Source organism: Hemitrygon akajei, chromosome 10, assembly GCF_048418815.1.
Source record: "Hemitrygon akajei chromosome 10, sHemAka1.3, whole genome shotgun sequence".
In the NCBI taxonomy this organism is placed as follows: domain Eukaryota; kingdom Metazoa; phylum Chordata; class Chondrichthyes; order Myliobatiformes; family Dasyatidae; genus Hemitrygon; species Hemitrygon akajei.
In genome coordinates, this window is record NC_133133.1 from 20171564 (window position 1) to 20192203 (window position 20640).

At 42.8% G+C, this 20640-nt stretch overlaps 1 protein-coding gene across 1 annotated transcript in view; it reads left to right on the forward strand.

Moving 5' to 3' along the window:
- Positions 1–20640, forward strand: part of ophn1 (oligophrenin 1) — a 229854-nt gene that overhangs the window by 104974 nt on the left and 104240 nt on the right. Inside the window, exons 4-7 of the mRNA XM_073057890.1 lie at positions 1779–1850; positions 12809–12910; positions 14186–14296; positions 14509–14613. Of these exons, the coding sequence (XP_072913991.1) occupies positions 1779–1850; positions 12809–12910; positions 14186–14296; positions 14509–14613 (390 nt within the window). The remainder of the gene's footprint in view (positions 1–1778; positions 1851–12808; positions 12911–14185; positions 14297–14508; positions 14614–20640) is intronic.

Here is a 20640-nt window from a genome sequence, read left to right on the forward strand (position 1 = left end):
TATTAAACCTGATTCTGATTCTAATTCAGGGCATCTGAGATGTCCTCCTTTTTTTTGGAAAATGGGATTTTCTGCCTCGGTGTTATTGTTGGAACCCACATCTCCTCTATATCCCACACTTCTGATCTCCCCCCATTTTCCAATGCCCTCATCCCTAGGCAGAACAAGAATAGAGTTCCCCTGGTCATCAGCTGCCGTTTCACCAGCCTACATTTCTGGCACATCATTCTTCACAGCTTCTGCCAGTTACAACGTGGTCCCACCAACAGCTGCATGTTCTCCTCCTTACATGTTTCTGCTTTCTGCGAAGATCACTCTCTCCATGACTCCCTGGCCTGCTTGGCCCCCAGTACTCATCTGTCTCCTTCCCCATAACCAGAGGAAATGTAGCAGGTGTCCTTACACCGTCCCTCACTACCATCCAAACAGGATGAGGCAGTCTTCCACACGAGAGTGTTCTGATCTTCTTTACTGTTTCTGGTGCTCCCACTGTGATCTCCTCTACATCGGAGAAAATGGGCTCCAATTAGACAACTGCTTTGTGGAGTATCTTCACTCCATCCACCACACCTACTTGGAGCTTCCAGCTGCTAGTCATTTTAATTCCCCTCCCCATTCAGACGTCAACCTGTCTGTTTACAGCCTCCTCCATTACCAAGGTGAGGTGATCTGCAAACCAGTGGAAGAGCACCTCATATTCCTCCTAAATGGTCTTTAACCCAACGATATGAATATTGAATACTCAAGTTTGGGTAACCTGCTTCCCCCCCCCTCTTTTCTTTGTTCTCCTCATCTGCCAAGTTCACCTTACACCCGCAGATCCCTGCTTCTTGCTGCCGCTCCACCCAGTCTATCTGCCCATCACCAACATATTCCTCCTAGTGGTTTCCCTCTTTCTTCCTCCTCCTCCTCCCTCCCCACTGCTGTAGCAGAGTCATAGCGTCATAGAAAACTACAGCACAGAAACAGGCCCTTTGGCCCATCTAGCCCATGCCAAACCATTTAAACTGCCTAATCCCTGACCTGCACCCGGACCATAGCCCTCCATACACCTCCTATCCATGTACTTATCCAAAGTTCTTGTAAACACTGAAATCAAAATTGCATCCACCGCATGCACTGGCAGCTCGTCCCAGAGGTTTGTAATGTGGCAGAAATAATGGATAGAACCAGTTTGCAAGGGGTGGGAAGGTGAAGCATTTGGTGCTTGTCAAGAATTTAACTGTGGAATATTTAAATCTCACTGTTACTCCATATCTGACTTTTTTTTTTGGTGTAACTTCCTGTTCAACCCTCCGAAGACTTTTAAGTTACTTAACAGTTCGGATGGATTGGTTTAATTAATCACTTTCAAAGCAGAGTTTGGATTGTGAAAGTAAATTAATAAAATTTTCTTATCAAAGTCCAGATATGATGACAACATATACAACCCCGAGGGCCATTTTCTTGTGGGCATACTCAACAAATCTATAGAATAGTAACTATCATAGACTCATTGAGCGGTCACCCAACTGGGCCATTCAACCAGAGACAACAAGCTCTGCAAATGCAAAAAAAAAGATTCAGTAATATAAATATAAATGCAATAAATATCGAGAACATGAGAGTCCTTGAAAGTGAGTACATTGGTTGTGGGAACATTTCTGTGATGGGGCGAGTGAAGTTATCCCTTTTGTTCAAGAGCCTGGACCCACCTTTCTCAAGTCATTTATCTCATTCATTGGGAGATCTGGGACTGTGACCTCTGCCTTCATTTACCACTTGGCTTTTGTTTGTAGATTCAGAATTCCAGCAACTTCCTAATTAAACCACTGGAGATCTTTAAAAGAGACCACATTGGAGTTGCAAAGGTAAGCTATTTCCCGATTAAAAGTGATGTTTGTTCAGCCATGTACTTTGATTGTTTTCCTCACTCTCTCTGTTTTGCCTCAGTGTTTTGCTACGATGTATTCTGTTGCAGCTAGTACTGACATTGAATGTGTTGTCATCTTCTCTCTGCAGTCCCTCTTTGGGTAACAAACATTCAACCTAGGCAGAGCCATGCATATGAAGGATCTCCCATAACTCTTAGTAGATTCAAAGGAGAACCAGTCTTGGAAAGGAATTCTGCATGCAAACAGCACTGTGCAAAAGTCTTAGGCATCCGAATATAGCCCGGGCACCTAAGACTTGACACAGTACTGTATTTATCAGCGTGGAGCGGAGAACGAGTTTGTAAATCTGGCAAGGGATGTTTGGAGTAGCAAGGATGGAGTGCCGCGGGAGGGGTGTGGGACAGGTTGCAGAGAAGGAGTTCCAGGGTTAGGGGGTGGCACGGGTGCGGGCACACCCAGCCCTGAGATACCAGGTAAGGTCATTTGATTCTAAACAATTGGTTTACTGATCATTACAGAATATCTCTCTGGTGCTTCCCACTCCCTTCCCTCTCCCTTCTCCTTTTCCCAACTATAATTCCCTTCTTCCTGCCCCCTTCCCACTCTCAGTCCACAATAGGGACCCATATTAGAATCAAGTTTAATTGCTCTGTTCGGTTTTTGGGGCGAGACAGATTTATGTCTGGGTCCGACCAAATGCCAAATATTATCCTTTGCCTCTCTCCTGGCTAGACGCTTGATCCTCCTCAGATGGAGAGATGTTGCCCCGCCCACTCATGCGCAATGGCTTAACGACATTATGGCCTGCTTGGACCTCGAAAAAATTCATTATTCAGTTCTCAATTCGGATCTAAAGTTCCATAAGGTCTGGGGACCTTTTATCGAGTACTTTCATAACCTTCCTCTTGACTAGGGGTTTTGTTTTTTTTCTTCTTCTTTTCGGTCCCTTGCTTTCAGCTCCCTTTTTTTTCTGGTAGTAGGCATTATTATCCTCTGTTGCTAAGTGTATTCACAGTCTGGGAGTTTGACTGTTCTGACTTATACTCTCTATATTGAGTTGTGGTTGGTCTGGAGTTGTTGTTTTTTCTTGTGTTGTGGGGCTTGGGGAGGATACTAAGCTTACTTGTCTTTAATTTAGGTGCTTTTTTGTTAATTCTCTTCCTTTGTAGCATATTGTTATTGTATGCTTAATTTTGCACTGTATTAATGTTCCTCATTGGGATTTGGGGTTTTTAATTTGTAAAATGTTTTGAAAAACTAATAAAAAAACTAATAAAAAAAAGAATCAAGTTTATCATTACTGACATAAGTCATGATTTTTTTTGCGGCAGCAGTCCTGTGCAATACATATAATTACTACAGTACTGTGCAGAAGGCTTAGGCACCCCAGCTATATACTGTATATGAAGAATTTTTCACAGTACTGTAAATCTTAAATCCACCCTGTAGCAGCGAGACACTATTGTCTCTTTAAGAATGCAGGCTGCTAGTTTCACTGTGGGAGGCTGCTTAAAAGAGCTGCTTTGGAAATTGACAAGCAATCACTTCTATTGATACTTACACATCAATACCCTATTAAATAATGCAGCATCCACTGATACTACAAGCCCGTTGAAGCCTGTTGTTGAGTTGGGGGCATCCCAATTCTGCACTGCTGTTACTAGTGATTATAATGCCATTAGCTTCAAGGTAATTATGGAAAAGGGTAGGCCTGGTCCTTGGGTTGAGATAATAGTTAATAGTTTGGCACAGACTAGATGGGCCAAAGGGCCTGTTTCTGTATTGTAGTGTTCTATGACTCTGGCTCTATAAGGCAATGGAAACTAATAAATAAATATTCATGTTAATTCCCTCATCAAGATTCATTACAAAATAGTGGAAGTATTGTTACTGTATCTAGTGAGTTTATTTCTGACTTGGGGACAAAATTGATTTTTGTCTGTAAAGGCAGAACCTGTTTGTAACCCTGGGATGCCTTGTAGTAAGTATTTGGTGCATTGGATTTCTGACGTTACAGTCACATCTATGCACCTGAAGTTCTGGGCAAGTGCATGGTTCTGTGCATTTGCTCAAACAAGGTCAAAACAGCCTCATTGGTGAAGTCAGCATGGTCAAAGAGCAGACAGTTACCCTGAAATGATGCTGTTTTGAATCCGATTCTGGAGGTTGAATGGGTTTGGCTGTTGTAGAGGTTTCTATCCTCTGTTGGTTTGTGTCAAGAGTTTAACCGTGGACATGTTGTGGCAATAATTTTGGACATTTGTTACCCTTTTGTCATTTGCCACCTTAATGATCCTATTATGTTCAATTAATGGAATCAAACCAGTTACCATGAGTGTTGGCTTTCTCCAAAGAAGGTTATTTTGCAATGTTGGACTAATTCCTGCTGATTCAGAGGGTGGTTTGGGACCATTCCATGTCATTCCATGTTCTTTAGTCAGGCAAGATAACTTGTCCTTCATATGGGCAAAATGCCAGTTTGGCTATTTATTCAAGGGGAAGTAGAATTAAGAGAGTATTAAGAGAGAATTAAATACCTCTCTTAATTCCATTTCTTGTATCTCCCCCGCCTTTCATATCCAAGTACATACCCAAAAGCCTTTTTAAACATTAAGATGTCAGCCTCTATCATCTCCTCTGGAAATTCATCCAGACTCTCACCACCCCCTGTGCAGAAAAACTTACACTTCATATCTTTAAATTTCTCTCCTGTCACCTTAAGCTGTGCCCTCTTGTGCTAAACTCTCCTGCCCTGAGATGCAGATTCTTATTTCTATCCTAAATACGTCCTCATAATTTTATGAAACTCTGTAAAGTCTCTTCAGCCTCTTACTTTCCTTTTCCTGCCACTGAGAGAAATTCTCTCTCTCTCTCCTCCCCCTCTTGCTTTCTCCCTCTCCCTCTCTCTCTCTCTCTCTCTCTCTCTCATCTTCCCCTCTAATCTTGGTGTCATTTGGCTTTCAAAAAAAGCTATTCGGCCCCTTGAAAGATAAGATTGTATAAGATAAAAGTTTATTTATCCCAAAGGAAATTATTGTTGCATTGTTGTTCAGTCAGAGATATATACTTTAAAATACACAATGTAAGTATTGAAGTACGAAAAATAGAAAATGTGCATTAAAAAGTAAAAATGCAAAATGGAGATGGGCAATGAAACCATATAATTATATACTTAAGGAGGTGGACATGCAATTTCTGCAGCATCCTCCTCTCAGACACAACCACTAGGGAATCCAGTCACCTAATTAGATTATATCTCTTTTTCAAAATCCCTGCAAATTCAACTGTACAATTTAGGTTGCAGCAGGGTTCCTGTTTCTGGGTTTCGGTCTCCCAAGCATTTGTATGTACAAGCCATGCATAAATCAGCCAGTCCAGTCGTAAGTTGGAGAGGACCTGCATCAGGGCTTCCACCATCTCGTCAGGCAATGCATTCCAGAGCATTGTAACTCATGGCAGGGATCTCCCTGGTTCTTTTCCCAGCGAGATTAAATCTGCTTTCCAGGCTGCTAACCCTTAACCAACGGTAAATGTTAAACTAGAAGGTCCCTTCTCACTAAAATTTGAGATCGGTTTAGGATGCAAGGCCCTTGGTTCTAGTATTGGTTTATTAATGTCACATGTACCAAGATCTTGCTGTTTGCACCGATCAGATTAGTACATAATGCATTGAGGTGGAACAAGGTTAAACAATAACGTAAGAAATAGGAGCAGGGATAGGCCACCTGGCCCATTGAGCCTGCTCCATCATTCAATAAGATCATGGCTGATCTGGCCATGGACTCGTCTCCACCTACCTGCCTTTTCCCCATTGCTCTTAATTCCCCTACTATGCAAAAATCTAACCAACCTTCTGTTAAATATGTTTACTGAGGCCTCCACTGCTTCATTGGGCAGAGAATTCCATTGATTCACCACTCTCTGAGAAAAGCAGTTCCTCCTCATCTCCATCCTAAATCTACTCCCCCGAATCTTGAGGCTGTGTTCCCTAGTTCTAGTATCACCTACTGGTGGAAACAATTATCCTGCCTCTATCTTATCTATCCCTTTCATAATTTTTTACGTTTCTATAAGGTCTCCTCTCATCCTTCTGAATTCCAGCAAGTACAGTCCCGGGCGACTCAGTCTGTCCTGATAGTCTAACCTTCTCATCCCTGAAATCACCCTGGTGAACCTGACAACGTCGACTAAACTGTAACAGCTACAGAGAAAGTGTAGTGCAGGTAGACAACATGGTGCAAGATCATAATGCAGCTGGTTGTTAGATAGAGCCCAGCCTATTGTGCCATGGAATTTTTAAAGAGTTTTATGAGAGCAGGGTAGAAGCTGTCCTTGAGCCTGGTGGTATGTGTTGTCAGTACTCTGAAAATGTCCTCTGGCTCAATTCAGTGATGCGTAAGGGAGCCTTTTGGCGAAACACTCTGCAGTTCTACTCTGAGTCACATTGGTGCTGATGGGATTTTGCTACGTTACTTGCAATTCAGAAGTATATCATTGGGTATGAATTTCGTTGGCTTGGATTGGAGGAGAGATGGGCTAAAACAATAGCAGAATGCAGAATGAAGTGTAACAGTGACAGTTAAAGTGCAGTGTAGATAAACAACAAAGTGCAAACTCAAAGTGAGATATTGTGAGGTCGAGTCCAATTTGCCATACAAGTAGTTCTAAGCTTTTGGTCCTACACCCTGTAAGTCACGAGCCATCAACTGCTTTTCTAATGCTCACTTGGTCTGACCAGAAGACAGCAATGATGTCGACATATATTCACGCAAGCTCCTTACGAGCTAGGATTGTCCTTCCTGATGGATTTGCCCAAAACCTCAGTGCAAGTTGACCAGGCGATTGCCCACCCACCTGAGGTATGCCGCTCATTCTAACCCTGAGCGGTAAAAGGTTGTCAGTTCTTCCAAGTGAACCTCTTATCCCAGAGCAGGATTGACTGAATTTTCTAAGTCACAGCACACAGAAAGCTGACAAATTCAGTGGTGTTGCGTATGCGCGGAGCAAAAAGTGACAACGGAGTAGTTGGATCAAACTTTCTCACTGACACAGTGTATCCCTGGTACACGCTGGGCAACTTGCAGTGTGGGAGCACCAAAATGGGCCTGCCAAGACGAAAAACATGCACACTCACAAGCCTGTGCAAATAGAGTGCGCCTCCTGTACATGGGAGGCCCAACTGGCTACGTACGTAGTTGCTACATTCTCGCAGTCGAGCCAGTACTATTCAGGTGGGTCAGGCAGCATCTACGGAGGGAAATGTACACTTGACGTTTTGGGTCAAGACTCGTTGTCTGGATTGAAAGACAGGGCCAGGTAAGATAAGATCTTATACTGTGTGCATAAGATTAGAGGGCCAGAGGAAAGATGAGGCCCGTGTAAGGGAAGGGGTGGAGGCATCTGCCAGATGTGGGAGGAGTGTGGGAATAGTGTCTGAAGTTGGGAAGTGACAGGTGGAAATAACTAAGAGCTAAAGATGATGGAATTTGATAGGAGAGGAGGAGGGAGCGTGGAGTAAAGGGAGAGAGGAAGGAAAGACTGATAGATAACAGAGGGAGGAGATGGGTGATGGGCAGATGGGATAGATGGAGCAAGAGAAGAGCCAGTCACTGGATTGAAAGATTCAAAGTACATTTATTATTAAAGTACGTGTGCAGTATACAGTCCTGAAATTTGTCTTCCCCACAGACAGCTACAAAGCAAAGAAGAACCCTGGATCCAACCTGTTCAAAGAAAAACATCAAACACAACCCCCCCCCCCCACTCCTGGGGGCAAAAATAAATCGCACAAATGGCAATAAAAAACCGAGTGTGGATATAAAACACAAAATCAAAGGGCATTTTTCAGTAATGTTCAGCTCAGTGTTCAGCTGAGTCTGGGCATATCAGGAGCTGCGGAAGAGATTATCGCCCTCTCTCCCGTGCACCTCGATCCACATATCACCTGTCACCCCTTCCTTCCACTTTTTTTATATTGGCCATCTTGTTATTTTTCAATTCAGATGAAGTCTCTCGACCTGAAACGTCACTGTCCATTTCCGTCCAGGGATTCTGCCTGAGCTGATGGGATCCCCCAGCGTTTTGTGTGTTGTTCCAGATTCCAGTATCAGCCATCTCTGGTGCCTTCATTGTTTATGTCCTCGGACAGAATCTTGTATGGGTGAACTCCATTTTATAACTGCTCAGTTACAGAGATTCACCCTTAAAGACTTCACAAAATACCACCCAAAATTGAGTAAAATGTCCTTTCTTTATATTTATTTGGAAAAAAAGTAAATTAAAAAAATATTTTTCAACTTGATTTTTAGCCAATCGTACAAGTCTTGCATTGATTAAAAATGGCAGTATGGGCCATTTACTGGGAATACCACTCTCCTGTAATGTGGGAGTCACCTGTAATCCACATCCAGTAGTGAGATGCGTCATCAATTCCTGATGTTCTCACTCTCCCAGCCTCTTCTACTTGTGGCTGACAGTGATAATATCCGTCTTCGCAGGTCCTGACTTGCCGCCAGCTAGGAGCATAGTGCTGTTCATTCCAGTGGGTCTGGGCCAAGTACAACTTGGCTGGTAAACTGTTGTTTCTGGGAATTATGTTTGTTTCAAAGGAACGGATAGAACTTGGTCAGCTTCTCCAGGGATGATAGCTGGTCGAGATTCTCCTGCTTGGCTGATGTCCAATGGATCTGAGAGAGAGAGAGAGAGAGAGAGAGAGAGCGGAGGAAGTTCTATGTGGTCTGAGGTCTTCCATGCCCATTTGTACAGCTGAAAGGATCTATGTAATCTTGGTATGTTTAGCTGTGAAGATATTACTGATACAGCCTCTTACTGAAGTTTGCTGATGACCTAATTCCTTCTAAGAATCTTTTGGAATAAATACCGTGAACTCTTTTTTTTTTGTCCTGCTCCACAGACTGGATTCTGGTTCAGTGAGGCCAACCTGTGTATTTCCTAATAACTCTCGCTGGTCTTATGAATACGTTTGCAGTTGAAGAATATCAGGAGAGCCAAAAAGGATTGTGACTGAGGTGACATAGTGCACGAATCTCCAGAAAAAGGGGATAAACGCATATGCAGTGAGGCCCTCATCCTGATGGCCACCTTTAGTGTAGCTTCATGGGACTGTGTCTAGAGTCTGGCTGTATTAGTGTGAAGCGTCACCACTTGTTGAGGTTCTGTTTGTCCCGTTCATGAAATCTGGCCATGCTCCGTTGCCCGGAGATTCCATTCAGCTGGACCATATTGTATCACCTGTCCTTCTTTGAAGTAACTGCTGAAAACAATTCAGTTCTACAAAAGTCCAGATGAAATGTTCTGGGGGGTCCTTGGAGAAAGAAGAAGATCCTGTCAGGTGTTGGTGAGCAGACCACCACTTGACAGAATTCCTTTTCACTATAGATCTCTAACGTGGTCAGTGCGATCTTGCCTGACTGGTGGTGAGAAGAGCTCTTTATGTACTTTTGGATCCTCAGTCCCACCTTGAGGTGGGTGCAGTTCCGATAAGACTGCCATCCACCTCTTTGTGCAGTGTGTTTGCTAAGAAGGTCTGGAAAAGGATTTGTCAAGATTCAATGCAATCAGACAAGGCTCCGTGGGCTATACTGTGCTGAGGCAAATATTGACTGCCATTAGAAGATGATCATCTTGGTAAAAAGCGCACTTTAGACTCTCTGAAATCTGTTGCTCTTCCAGCACAGGGAGCTGGTAGTTGGTACTTTCCAACGTATAGGAGTACATGTTGAGGGGCTCAATGAATTCTGTGCAGTCCTCGCAAAACTTCTACGGTCCTCCTGCAACTGGACGTTCAGGTTCAGTCCTGGTTCCGACCTTTCCGAAGATCAGTAAGAATAAAACATCGAAGTTATGATAAAAAATTTGTCATACATTAACATTATTTGGAATTTGGTATGGTGTTTTGGTCAGGATGCGATATACAAGAAGAAACACCATTCAACAGTTACAGAGAATTATATAAAAAAGTTAAAGAAGAAAGTACAGTAATGGAATAAAATGTGCATAAATACATAAATACCAGTATATGTTTACAATATAAACAGCATTATAAGATATGGTTTAAAACATTTACAGTTTAGTGCAATGACTGAGGAAATAGAGGGGAGTGGGGTGGGACAAACTAGAATGGTTGATCAGATTAAGTACCTGGGAAGGAAACTATTAAGAGGGTGTAAAGTAGTGTGAAAAGTAGTGTGCCACTTGGAAGATGTGTGCATCTCTCGCAGTGTTCTAAACAAAGTGGAACTGCTTGCTGTGGTTTGAAGTTCCTTCCTTTATCCTTGCCTGAGTAAGAGCTCTTGAATTATCTGAAATTTATCATTGAGCGTTTTATGTATAAGGAGGCGATTCTGTTTACAGGACTTTATGTATAGTTTTTCAAAAATTCTATTATATTTCTTTACTTTCCTGCAAATATCTGCAAGAAAATGAATGTCAAGGTAGTATGTGGTAGTTTGATAATAAATTTACTTTGACTTAGACTGTGAGGTCGAATGGTGCTGGTGCATGAGTTTTGCAGAGCTCATAAATACCCGGCTGTAGGGCAGATGAAGCCCAGATGAGATTGTTTGCATTGTTTGGACCTTCTGCAGGAAGATGTCAAAAACTGGCAGCTGATTTCAATGAAGCTAACCCACTGTTTGTCGTTGTGTGTCTCCCTGTGCAGTGAATGCCACATAATTAATTCAGGCAAATCTGTCTTCCTTTGTTCTATCTGCTGCCCTTTGTATGGCACAGCTAACATGCAGCTAATTAATTCCACGGCAGCAGCTGCCTTTTACAGTCGAATACAAGAACAGAACAGCCTCATGTTGCTGAGCAGTGGGAATTACGTTTGTCTAAATCCCGCTCTTAATTTCTGGCAGAGAAATCACGCTTTCTCGTGTTTTTTTCTTCCATGTTTATTTTCTCCTCTCTTGCTCTCCTGCAGGGTGTGCTGCTGCCTACTGGGGAGGTTTACTGTGTAGGATTTACCCAGGGCCTGCATTCATGTGGCTATTGAGGGGTGTTTGATGGCTCTGGGCCTGTACTTGCTGGGGTTTAGGAGAATAAGGGGAGATCTCATTGAAAGCTATGGAATGGTGAAAGGCCTAGATAGAGTGGATGTGAAGAGGATGTTTCCCATGGTGGGGGAATCTAGGACCAGAGGGCACAACTTCAGAATGGAAGGATATCCCTTTAGCACCGAAATAAGGAGGGATTTCTTCAGCCAGCGGGAGGTGAGTATATGGAATTCAGTGCCCCAGATAGCTGAGGAGGCCAAGTCATTGGGTAAATTTAAAGTGGAAGTTGATAAGTTCTTGATTAATAGAGGTGCCAAAGGTTACAAGTAGAAGGCAGGAGAATGAGGTTGAGAGGGATAATAGATCAGCCTTGATTAAATGGCAGAGAAGACCCAATGCGCCGAATGGCTTAATTCTGCTCCTTTGTCTTATGGTCTTATGATCATGTTGTGTAAACCCAAGCTGAGGTTAGCCCTGAATCTGACGTCAGCGACCTTTTTCCTATTAATACCTTGCAATTTGCTACCTATACAAGGTCTCAGCCCAAAACGTCAAGGTTTATTCTTCTCCATAGATGTTGCCTGATTTGCTGAATTCCTCCAGTACTCTGTGTGTGTGTGTTGCCCAAGTTTTCCATCATCTGCCGAGTCTCTTGTGCTTGTAACCTGTAACAGGCTCCATATTGATTTATAAACATGTCTCATCTCCAAATGAGAATGGGATAAATGGGGACAAATTTGCAAAGTTTTCAAAAAAGAAGAGGGTAGGTACTGTTTGGAATTGAATGGTCCTTTCATGATAGATTGATTTTGTTTTGTGTATCCTTGTATGATATTTGTAGTCAGAGGTATTGAATACCTGCTAAGAGCAGGTATGGATGCTATGGCCTTTTTGTGGGCCCTTCTCCCTGCCTGGTGTGGTGTGGAGCATTGCATCACGGGGAGTGAGAAATGGAGCTGTAAACTCCAGTTTTTGACTCAAAGGCATTCAACATCCATACAATACAACTTGTAGTGCATTACCTTGCATGTTCCTTAAGTTCCTATAGTGAAATGAGAAAAATAAATGCCCCGGTGATAGAGCTAATTAATGTAATCCTGTATCCCAATTCTGTGAGGAATTGGCATTCGAAGGATGACACAGTCCATCATTGACATGTTCGGCCTGTTTTGTTTTTAAATTCTTTATCTCTCTCAATTCCCACTTTTACACCTGATCAGTAAGTATCTGAGTTCGTGCCGGCAGCTAATTCTGAAGCTTAAATTATTCCCACCTTGACTTCAAATTCTCTCTTTCTCTGCCCTCCAGCATCCATCTTTTGATCTTTGTTAGGTTGCTTATCCATCTTGGATCTGTCTTCCATTTTCTGGGGAACAAAGGAATACATGTAGCTTATTAACTGAGTGAGGTTCCCCTGACCCCCACTTGGCTCTTGTCTGTTTGTTGTCCGGTGTGGGTGCTGGGATGTGGGTTTGGGAGGTAGAACATTGTGCCGTGATGCCAGACTTCAGGCTCCTCACTATTGGGTGCCAATAGATGGGTTTCATTTCTAATGCAGCTATTGCTTCTACAAGCCTGGTTATTGACTGCCGTCTGTGCTGATGGGTGGATCATGCAAAGGTTAGGGGTAAAAGGGTGGGAAATTACATTCATTCATGACCTCATAGGCTTAAGAGGATACTTCTGAAATAAGGTTTCTGATGTCTTGCTCAGAAACCTCATGCACAATAAATTCCCGGAATTAGCAGTGTGATGATTTTAGTCGAAGGTGAAATATCAGCTGGGTCACCGGTGTGATCATTGCTGTTGGGTATAAGGGAGGAGGAGAGAGAAAATGAGCAGTCACTCTGTCAAGCCATTGGGTCTGAGGTGAAAATCCAGGAACCAATGACATCTTTTCTCTTTTTTTTTTAACAGGAGAAAAAGAAAAAGTTCGAAAAAGAAAGTGAGAAGTTCTACTCTCTGCTTGACCGCCATCTTAGCCTCTCCTCAAAGAAGAAGGAATCCCATCTCCAAGAGGTAAGCGTTCTTGTGACTTTCTCCTCTCAGCTATCCCAAGCCACTTCTCATTTCCTTTTGTCTGTCTGAGCAAGTGAAATATTAATGAGAATTAGGCCAGTCGGTCCTTCAAGTCTGCTCTGCCATTCCATCGTGAGTGATTTATTTTCCCTCTCAACCTCATTCTGCTGCCTTCTCCCCATAACCTTTGACACACTGATTAATAAAGAACCTATCAATCTCTGCTTTAAATATACCCAACGACATGGCCTCCTCAGCCGTCTGTGGCAAAAGAAGAGCTTCTCACAGGAAGAGGAAAATGCCTATCAGATTATTGGAAACACCGTTTTGTTCTTGTGTTGCTTGGATCTCATTTTGGGAAGGAAGTATAGAATTATCAAATCATTAAGGCACAGAAAGAAGCCCGTTGGCTGTTGTGCCTCTATTGGTCCTTTTATCTTATCAGACTCTTTATTACCAATTCCTTGCCCCTAACATTGCGAAGTATTTTCTCAGGAAGGCCCTGATTAATTCTGTTTCCTGCAATAGTGAATTCAAAATCAGTAGAGAAAGAATTTGTTTAAAACTTCCTCCCCTCTCCTTTGTATCACGTGATGAGTAGAGAGGGTTTGGGTGAACCTATAGATAAGGTGTGATTGGATTCTCTCAAGACTTTTTATTCCTATGGGGAGAAGGCAGGATAAAAGAAATCAGTTATGATCAATGGCAGGGGAGACTCCATGGGCCAACTGGCTTAATTCTACTCTTATATCTTATTGTGCTATGCTCCCCACAGGAGGACTTTTCAAAGTTAAAACACATAAAGTTGGGGTATTGAGAATTGATCATTGTACAGAAAGTGGAGTGGGAATAGATGGACTTTTCACAGCCTGTGACTAATAGAGTTCCACAGTGATCTGTGCTAGCTATTCGTAATTCAACAGGAGAGACAGTATGTTTCCATGTTTGCTTATCATACAAAATTAAATAGGGTTTTGAGTGGGGAGAAGGACCTAATGAAATTTACTGCAGTGACTATGTGGGAAAGAACATGACAGTATGATTTTAAAATGTAGAACTATCTTTTAATAACGCATCCTTTGCTCCTGTCAGATTTATAAACCCGCTCTCCGCTCCGTGTTGACAAATACAGTACTGTGCACCCTAGCTATAGGCATGTGCCTAAGACTTTGTGGAGCACTGTATTATGCTTGCTGCACGTGCAGGTGCTATTGACAATTCTGTGCATTTTTCTTACCGTCTTTGATCTGACAGCTGTTCTGTTTTTAAATCCAGGCTGATAATCAGGTTGACAAGGAGAGGCAGAACTTCTATGAAGCATCTTTAGAGTACGTTTACAAAATTCAAGAGGTTCATGAGAGAAAAAAATTCGAGGTGGTGGAGCCAGTAAGTAATACCTGGGATCTAAAAGCTTTGACAGAAAGGAGGTTTGACTCTGGTCATTAGTAATTAAACATGTCATAGAAGAGCATCTGGCTCTTGTGTTCACTCAAAGTAAAGTTATTATCAAAGTTTGTAAGTGTCACCATGTACTAACTTGAGATTCATTTTCCCTCAGCTGATCAATTGAAGTGAATACTGCTTTTCTCTCCCTACAGGTACTGGCATTTCTACATAGTCTGCTCACTTTCCAACATTTGACCTTTGAACTGACTCAGGATTTCTTGCCCTATAAACAACAGCTTCAGCTAAGTCTGCAACATGTGAGTTTAAATTTATTGTCATTTAACCATACGCATATATACTACTAAACAAAACATGTTCCTCTGGGGGCCAAGGTGCAATACGCAGTACATATAATCACACACAGCACATGTAGTTATGATAGCATTTACAGTCACAAAAGCTACTGAGTGGCATGGACTGAAGATTGACAGGTTGCATAAAGTATGATGTGCATGAAAATGGATCCAGTGCTTTTCCGGTGTATAAGACGAATAAACTCTTCTCAGGCTTCCAGTCAGGTATATGTATCGATTTTAACTGACATTTTGATGACAAACTCTGCCATCTTCATCAGAGATGATGCCTGTGCATGCCCAGTCTGGTGGGATTTATATCCCATCGTCTGTCCCTCCTGATCGGCTAGTCCTCATCCAATCAGGTTTCCCCTGTCCCACCTTGTTTACAATCGAATTCCAGTTCTTACTTGGAGCGAGACCTTTGTTCCCCACTGAAGCCTATCATCAGTGGGATAGATTCTCTGACTTACTGTCTCACGAAGCGTTTAACGTCTGTGCTGTCTCCTTTTGTTGAGGACTGTGAGCATCACATTACGGATGTGACTCCATGAAAATGATAACCAACATCCAGCTGACCCCAGAGGACAAAACGGTCAGTTTGGATGTGGTGTCCTTGTTCACAAAAGCTCCCATTAAGAATGGCTTGGTCCTCCTGTGGTCAAAATTTGATAAGGGTTCCATTGACCTTTTTGAACACACTCTTACATCGATGTACTTACCCTACGAGGGGAACTACTATGATCAAACGAACGGAGTGGCCGTGGGATTGCCCTTGTCAAATGGCTATTGCTAATTTCTACATGGAGGTCTTTGAGGAGGGGGCTCTGAGTTCATCACCCTTGCGCCCCAGATACTTCTTCAGTTACGTTGATGACACCTTCATAGTGTGGCCTCATGGACTCCAGGCACTCCAACAGTTCCATCACCATGTGAACAGTTTATATCCAAATACTCAATTTACGATGGAGATGGAGAAGAATGGTTGCCTCCCATTCCTGGTCATTCTAATACAACAGAAACTAGACAGTAGCCTCAGACAAGGCGTCTATCGGAAACCCAGTCACATGGACTTGTACCTCAAGAATAACAGCCACCATCACACCTCTCAACATAGTGCGGTTCTTCCTACTTTGATTAACCGTGTGAAAACTATTTCAGACCCGGAGAGTCTCCCCGAGGAAATAAAATGATTATGCACAACGTTCCTACAGAATGGCTATGAGGTGAAGGAAATCAGTCGAGCCCTTAAAAGGGCTGACAGAAAAATCAGGAAAGCTAACAACGAGAAGGAGCCCATCGCTACTGCCTGTCATCTCTGTTTTTTCACGGTTTCTGGAAGGATCACCAGGGTCCTGAAGTAATACTGGATTAATACCATCCATTAACCCATAAAGAAGCTCAAATCACAGTTTCTGTGGGTCAAAGATGACCTGGGTCTCAGGACAGCTGGCATTTACATGATTCCCTGTGAATGCGGAGCAGCGTATATCAGCCAGTCGGGATGCACGGTGGAAACCTGAATCCAGGAGCACGGGAGGTGTATCCGTTTGGGCTACCCAGAGAAATCGGCGCTAGCAGAATATTGCGTTCGCAATGGCTGTAAGACTGACCTCGGCACAAAGCTGTCAATAACTTGGGGTAAACAATTTTAACAAAGATGCAGCTCTTGCTCTGAGCAGGAACTGAATTTGATTGTAAACAAAGTGAGAAAGGGGAAATTTGATTGGATGAGGACTAACCAGTCGGGGGGGGGGATAGAAGATGGGGGGTATAAATAGCACTGGACTAGGTATGCACAGGCATCATCCTTGATGAAGCTGGCAGAGTTTGTCATCGAAATGCCGGTTAAAATCGATGTTTGTACCCATCTGGAAGCCCGAGAAGAGTTTATTTTGAAATGCATGTTTATGAAAGACAGTATAACATTACTGACACTACTATAATAAAACAAGCAGTTGTAAACATATGTGAAAATAAAAGATGCAAAGTGACCAGTGCAGGATGAGAGTGTGTCTGTGTGCTGGGGAATGGGGGGGGTGGGGGGGTGACAGGGTGCACACGTGTGCTGGGTGACAGCAGGGTGTTATCAGGTCTAACAGCCTGGGGGAAGAAGCTGTTACCCAGTCTGACACTGCTCGTTCTTAAGCTGTGTTACCTTCTGCCTGACGGCAGGAGGTCAGGTGATTGTAGGATGGATGGGATGGGTCTTTGACAGTGCTGGAGGAACTGCATATGCAGTGCTTCTGATATATATCCTGAATCAGGCGGTAGGGTGTCGGTGGGGGGAGGGAGACCCTGATGATGCTTTCAGCATTCCTCACTTCTGCTGTGCTACATCTATAATCAAAAAGGAATAGACTTCTTGAGCTTCTGTCTAAGCAACACTGGCATCCACTGAGCTGTTGGTTCTTCTGTTCATGGTTCCATGGCATTTGTGAATTTTGTTAAGTCAATTCTTCTTTGCACTTCCAATTTAGTAGAGGAATTTCACCAGAAGAAATGGTTTGTTGTATGTACATGATCATAGAACAGGATATCTCAAACTTCAAAGTAAATTCATTATCAAAGTGCATACAGTGTATGTCACCACATACAACCCTGAAATTCATTTTCTTGCCGGCATACTCAATAAACCCATAGAATAATAACCATAACAAAATCAATGAAAGACTGCTCCAACTTGGGCATTCAGTCAGAGTGCTGAAGCAAACAAGCTGTGCAAATAGAAAAACAAATAAATAAATAAGCTATAAATATCGAGATAAAGAGTCCTTGAAAGTGAGTCCATAGGTTGTGGGAACATTTCAATGATGGGGCTAAGTGAAGTTATCCCCTTTGGTTCAAGAGCCTGATGATTGAGAGGTAGTATCTGTTCCTGAACCTGGTGGTGTGGGTCCTGAGGCTCCTGTACCTTCTTCCTGATGGCAGCGGTGAGACGAGAGCATCACCTGGGTGGTGGGGGATCCCTGATGATGGATGCTGCTTTCCTGCGATAGTGCTTCATGTAGATGTGCTCAGTGGGGGGAGGGTTTTACCCATGATGGACTGAGCTGTATCCACTACTTTTTGTAGGATTTTCTGTTGATGTTTCCATACTAGGACATAACACAACCAGTCAGTATACTCTCCACTATACATCTCAAGCCCATTGCTTGAGGCAACCCTTTGGAAAAACAGTCCCGCTCACCCCCGTACCTTGCAATATCTTCTATATTCTGGTATGTTTTTATTTTACTTGTGTACGCACCATTCAGTTAGCCAGTGCTTTCAAATCTTGTGTCTCAGAAATAAAGTTTTTTCCCCATTGTCACTTCCATCTGGTTATAGATCTTTAGGAAACTTCTTTTCATTTAGTATTGAAACCTAAATAACTTTAAATGCCTCTTCTCTTCTGTAAGTTGGTATGTCTAAGCACTTCTTTCTGTCCCTGAATCCATTCGTTAGCCTGCTCTGAAGTGTTGGGGTCAACCAAACAGAGATGGAGATAACTCTACAACAGAGAGCAGACTGGTGTTTTTTAAGTTTAGGAGAGCTTCCTGGCATTGTGCACTGTTTGTTTTTCAAGACTAGGGATCCTAGAATCTTCATTAAAAGTTTAGTTAACCTGTCGTATCACCTTCATAGATTTGACCCTCTTTTGGCTCTTACTTAAAAATTGCATCTGCAACTTCCTGTTGTCAGGTTCAATTGAGTCGGTAAAGTATTAATTAATCTCAGGTGAACTGACACACTGTTGGTTTTCAAGATGCCATGTTCTTTTCTCACTGCTACCTTCAGGTAGAAGGTACAAGAGTCTCAGGATTGAACTCTTGATTAACTACACTCACCTGCCCACCTATTCAGATTCCCACAAGCAATGAGCTCACTTTAAGAACGGGTTATCTTGTTATTTCATCTTCTTGTTATTTATTTATGTTTGCATTTGTACAGTTTGTTTTCTTCTGCATTCTAGTTGATCTTCCTATAGTTACTATTCTGTAGGCTTGCTGAGTGTGCCCACAGGAAAATGAATCTCAGGGTTGTATAGAATGACATTATATACTTTGATAATAATGTACTTTGCCCATTACCAGCTACATCCCCAAGATACAGGAAAGATCAACTCATGGTATCGATCCTGTCCCTATAGTTTTCTTGCTGCCTTCCTCCTCTTCCGGTCCCTCGCACTTCATTGTGTGTGTTTGGTCTCCACCCTGCCCCTCCCCAACACCTGTCAGCAGGTGGCTTATGCAGGAGGAACAGTGATGCCGAGCACTAGTTGAGATGTTGAAAGATGAAGCTAATGAAAAAATAGTGAGTGTGTAGGTTGTAGTATCAGTTCCGAGTGGTGGTGATGGAAGTTGCCCATGCCGGTTCAGGAGCCTGGTGAGAGTACGATTACAGGTGTTCCTGAACCTGGTGGTGTGGGACCTAAGGCTCCTGTGCCTCCTGCCCAACGGCAGCAGTGAGAAAAGAGCACCTTTGAAATGAGCCGATTCTCTTCCTTTTGCCCTCCTGTGAAGTTCAGCTTTCACATCTGCACAGCATTAGTGGGGAAACTATGTTTACAAAGGAGTTAGTTGTCAGAGCAGTATCGTTATCTTTCATTGTCCTGATCCAGACGGAGTACTGTTCTTCCTGTTATTTTTAGTGTCTTCTGGTATTTGTTAACACTTCTATTTCTGTCTATTCTGATCCTTTCCTTTGACTGAATGCCTCAACCATTGGAATACTAAGCATTCCAATCCTTTAAGTCTCTCACCACCACTAAGTCATGTTCCCACTGTCGTTGGCAACTGCAACTCACAGTTTTCAATCAGATTTATGCACTGGGTGGTGGGGTGGAGATACGTCTCTACCAAGGGTATAAGGCACTCCTTCCGTCTGCTAACCTGCAGGTCACCCTTGGGTAAGCTGTGGCACCTGATCAGCCTCCCCCCACCCCCCGATCAAGGATTATTTTTCAATAGAGTTGCTGGAAGAGAAGATGATAGCAAACTCCCACAAGGAGCAACGTGAAGTTGACAGGATAGATCAACAATGGCTTGGACGGCCATGATAAGCATCTTCTTTGAAGGCATATGCCAGCGTAATCCTCTGTCTTCAGGTTGGATTCAGTTTATATTGCTGTGAGGCTGTTGTTGCAGTGGGGTTTGTACTTGGAGGTTTCAAAGTCAAAGTTAAGTAGATTTATTATCAATGTATATGATGCTACATACTGCCTTGAGAATAATTTTCTTGCAGGAATTTACGGGAAAATAAAGAAATCCAATAGAATTTATGGAAAGCTGTACGTAAGCAAAGGCTGACAAGCAGCCAGTGTGCAAACGAGGACAGATTATGCATGCACACATCAATCAGTCTGAGAACATTCATTGCAGAGTTAGAACATAGAACACAGAAACATAGAAATCCTACAGCACAATACAGGCCCTTTGGCCCACAGAGTTGTGCCAAACATGTCCCTACCTTAGAAATTACTAGGCTTACCCATAGCCCTCTATTTTACTAAGCACCATGTACCTATCTAAATGTCTCTAGGTACACTTGCCCTGAACATTTGCCACGTTTCTTCTGTACTTTTCCCTGAGAACATCTGTTTCCAATTTAAGCTTCCAATTTCCTGCCTGATAGCCTCATAATTCCCCTTACTCCAATTAAACGCTTTTCTAACTTGTCCGTTCCTTTCTCTCTCCAGTGCTATGGTAAAGGAGATAGAATTACGATCACTATCTCCAAAATTCTCTCCCACTGAGAGATCTGACACCTGACCGGGTTCATTTCCCAATACCAGATCAAGTACAGCCTCTCCTCTTGTAGGCTTATCTACAGATTGTGTCAAGAAACTTTACTGAACATGGAGTTCTTGAAAATGAGTTAATTCTCGTTGAACATAGGTACCCACTGAAATCAATCCCCTTGATTCTTTGTTTCACTCATGTATAAAGATACTGAGTGTCAGTCATTTCTAATTAAATTGAATACTGATTTCTGTGTAAATTGAGTTAT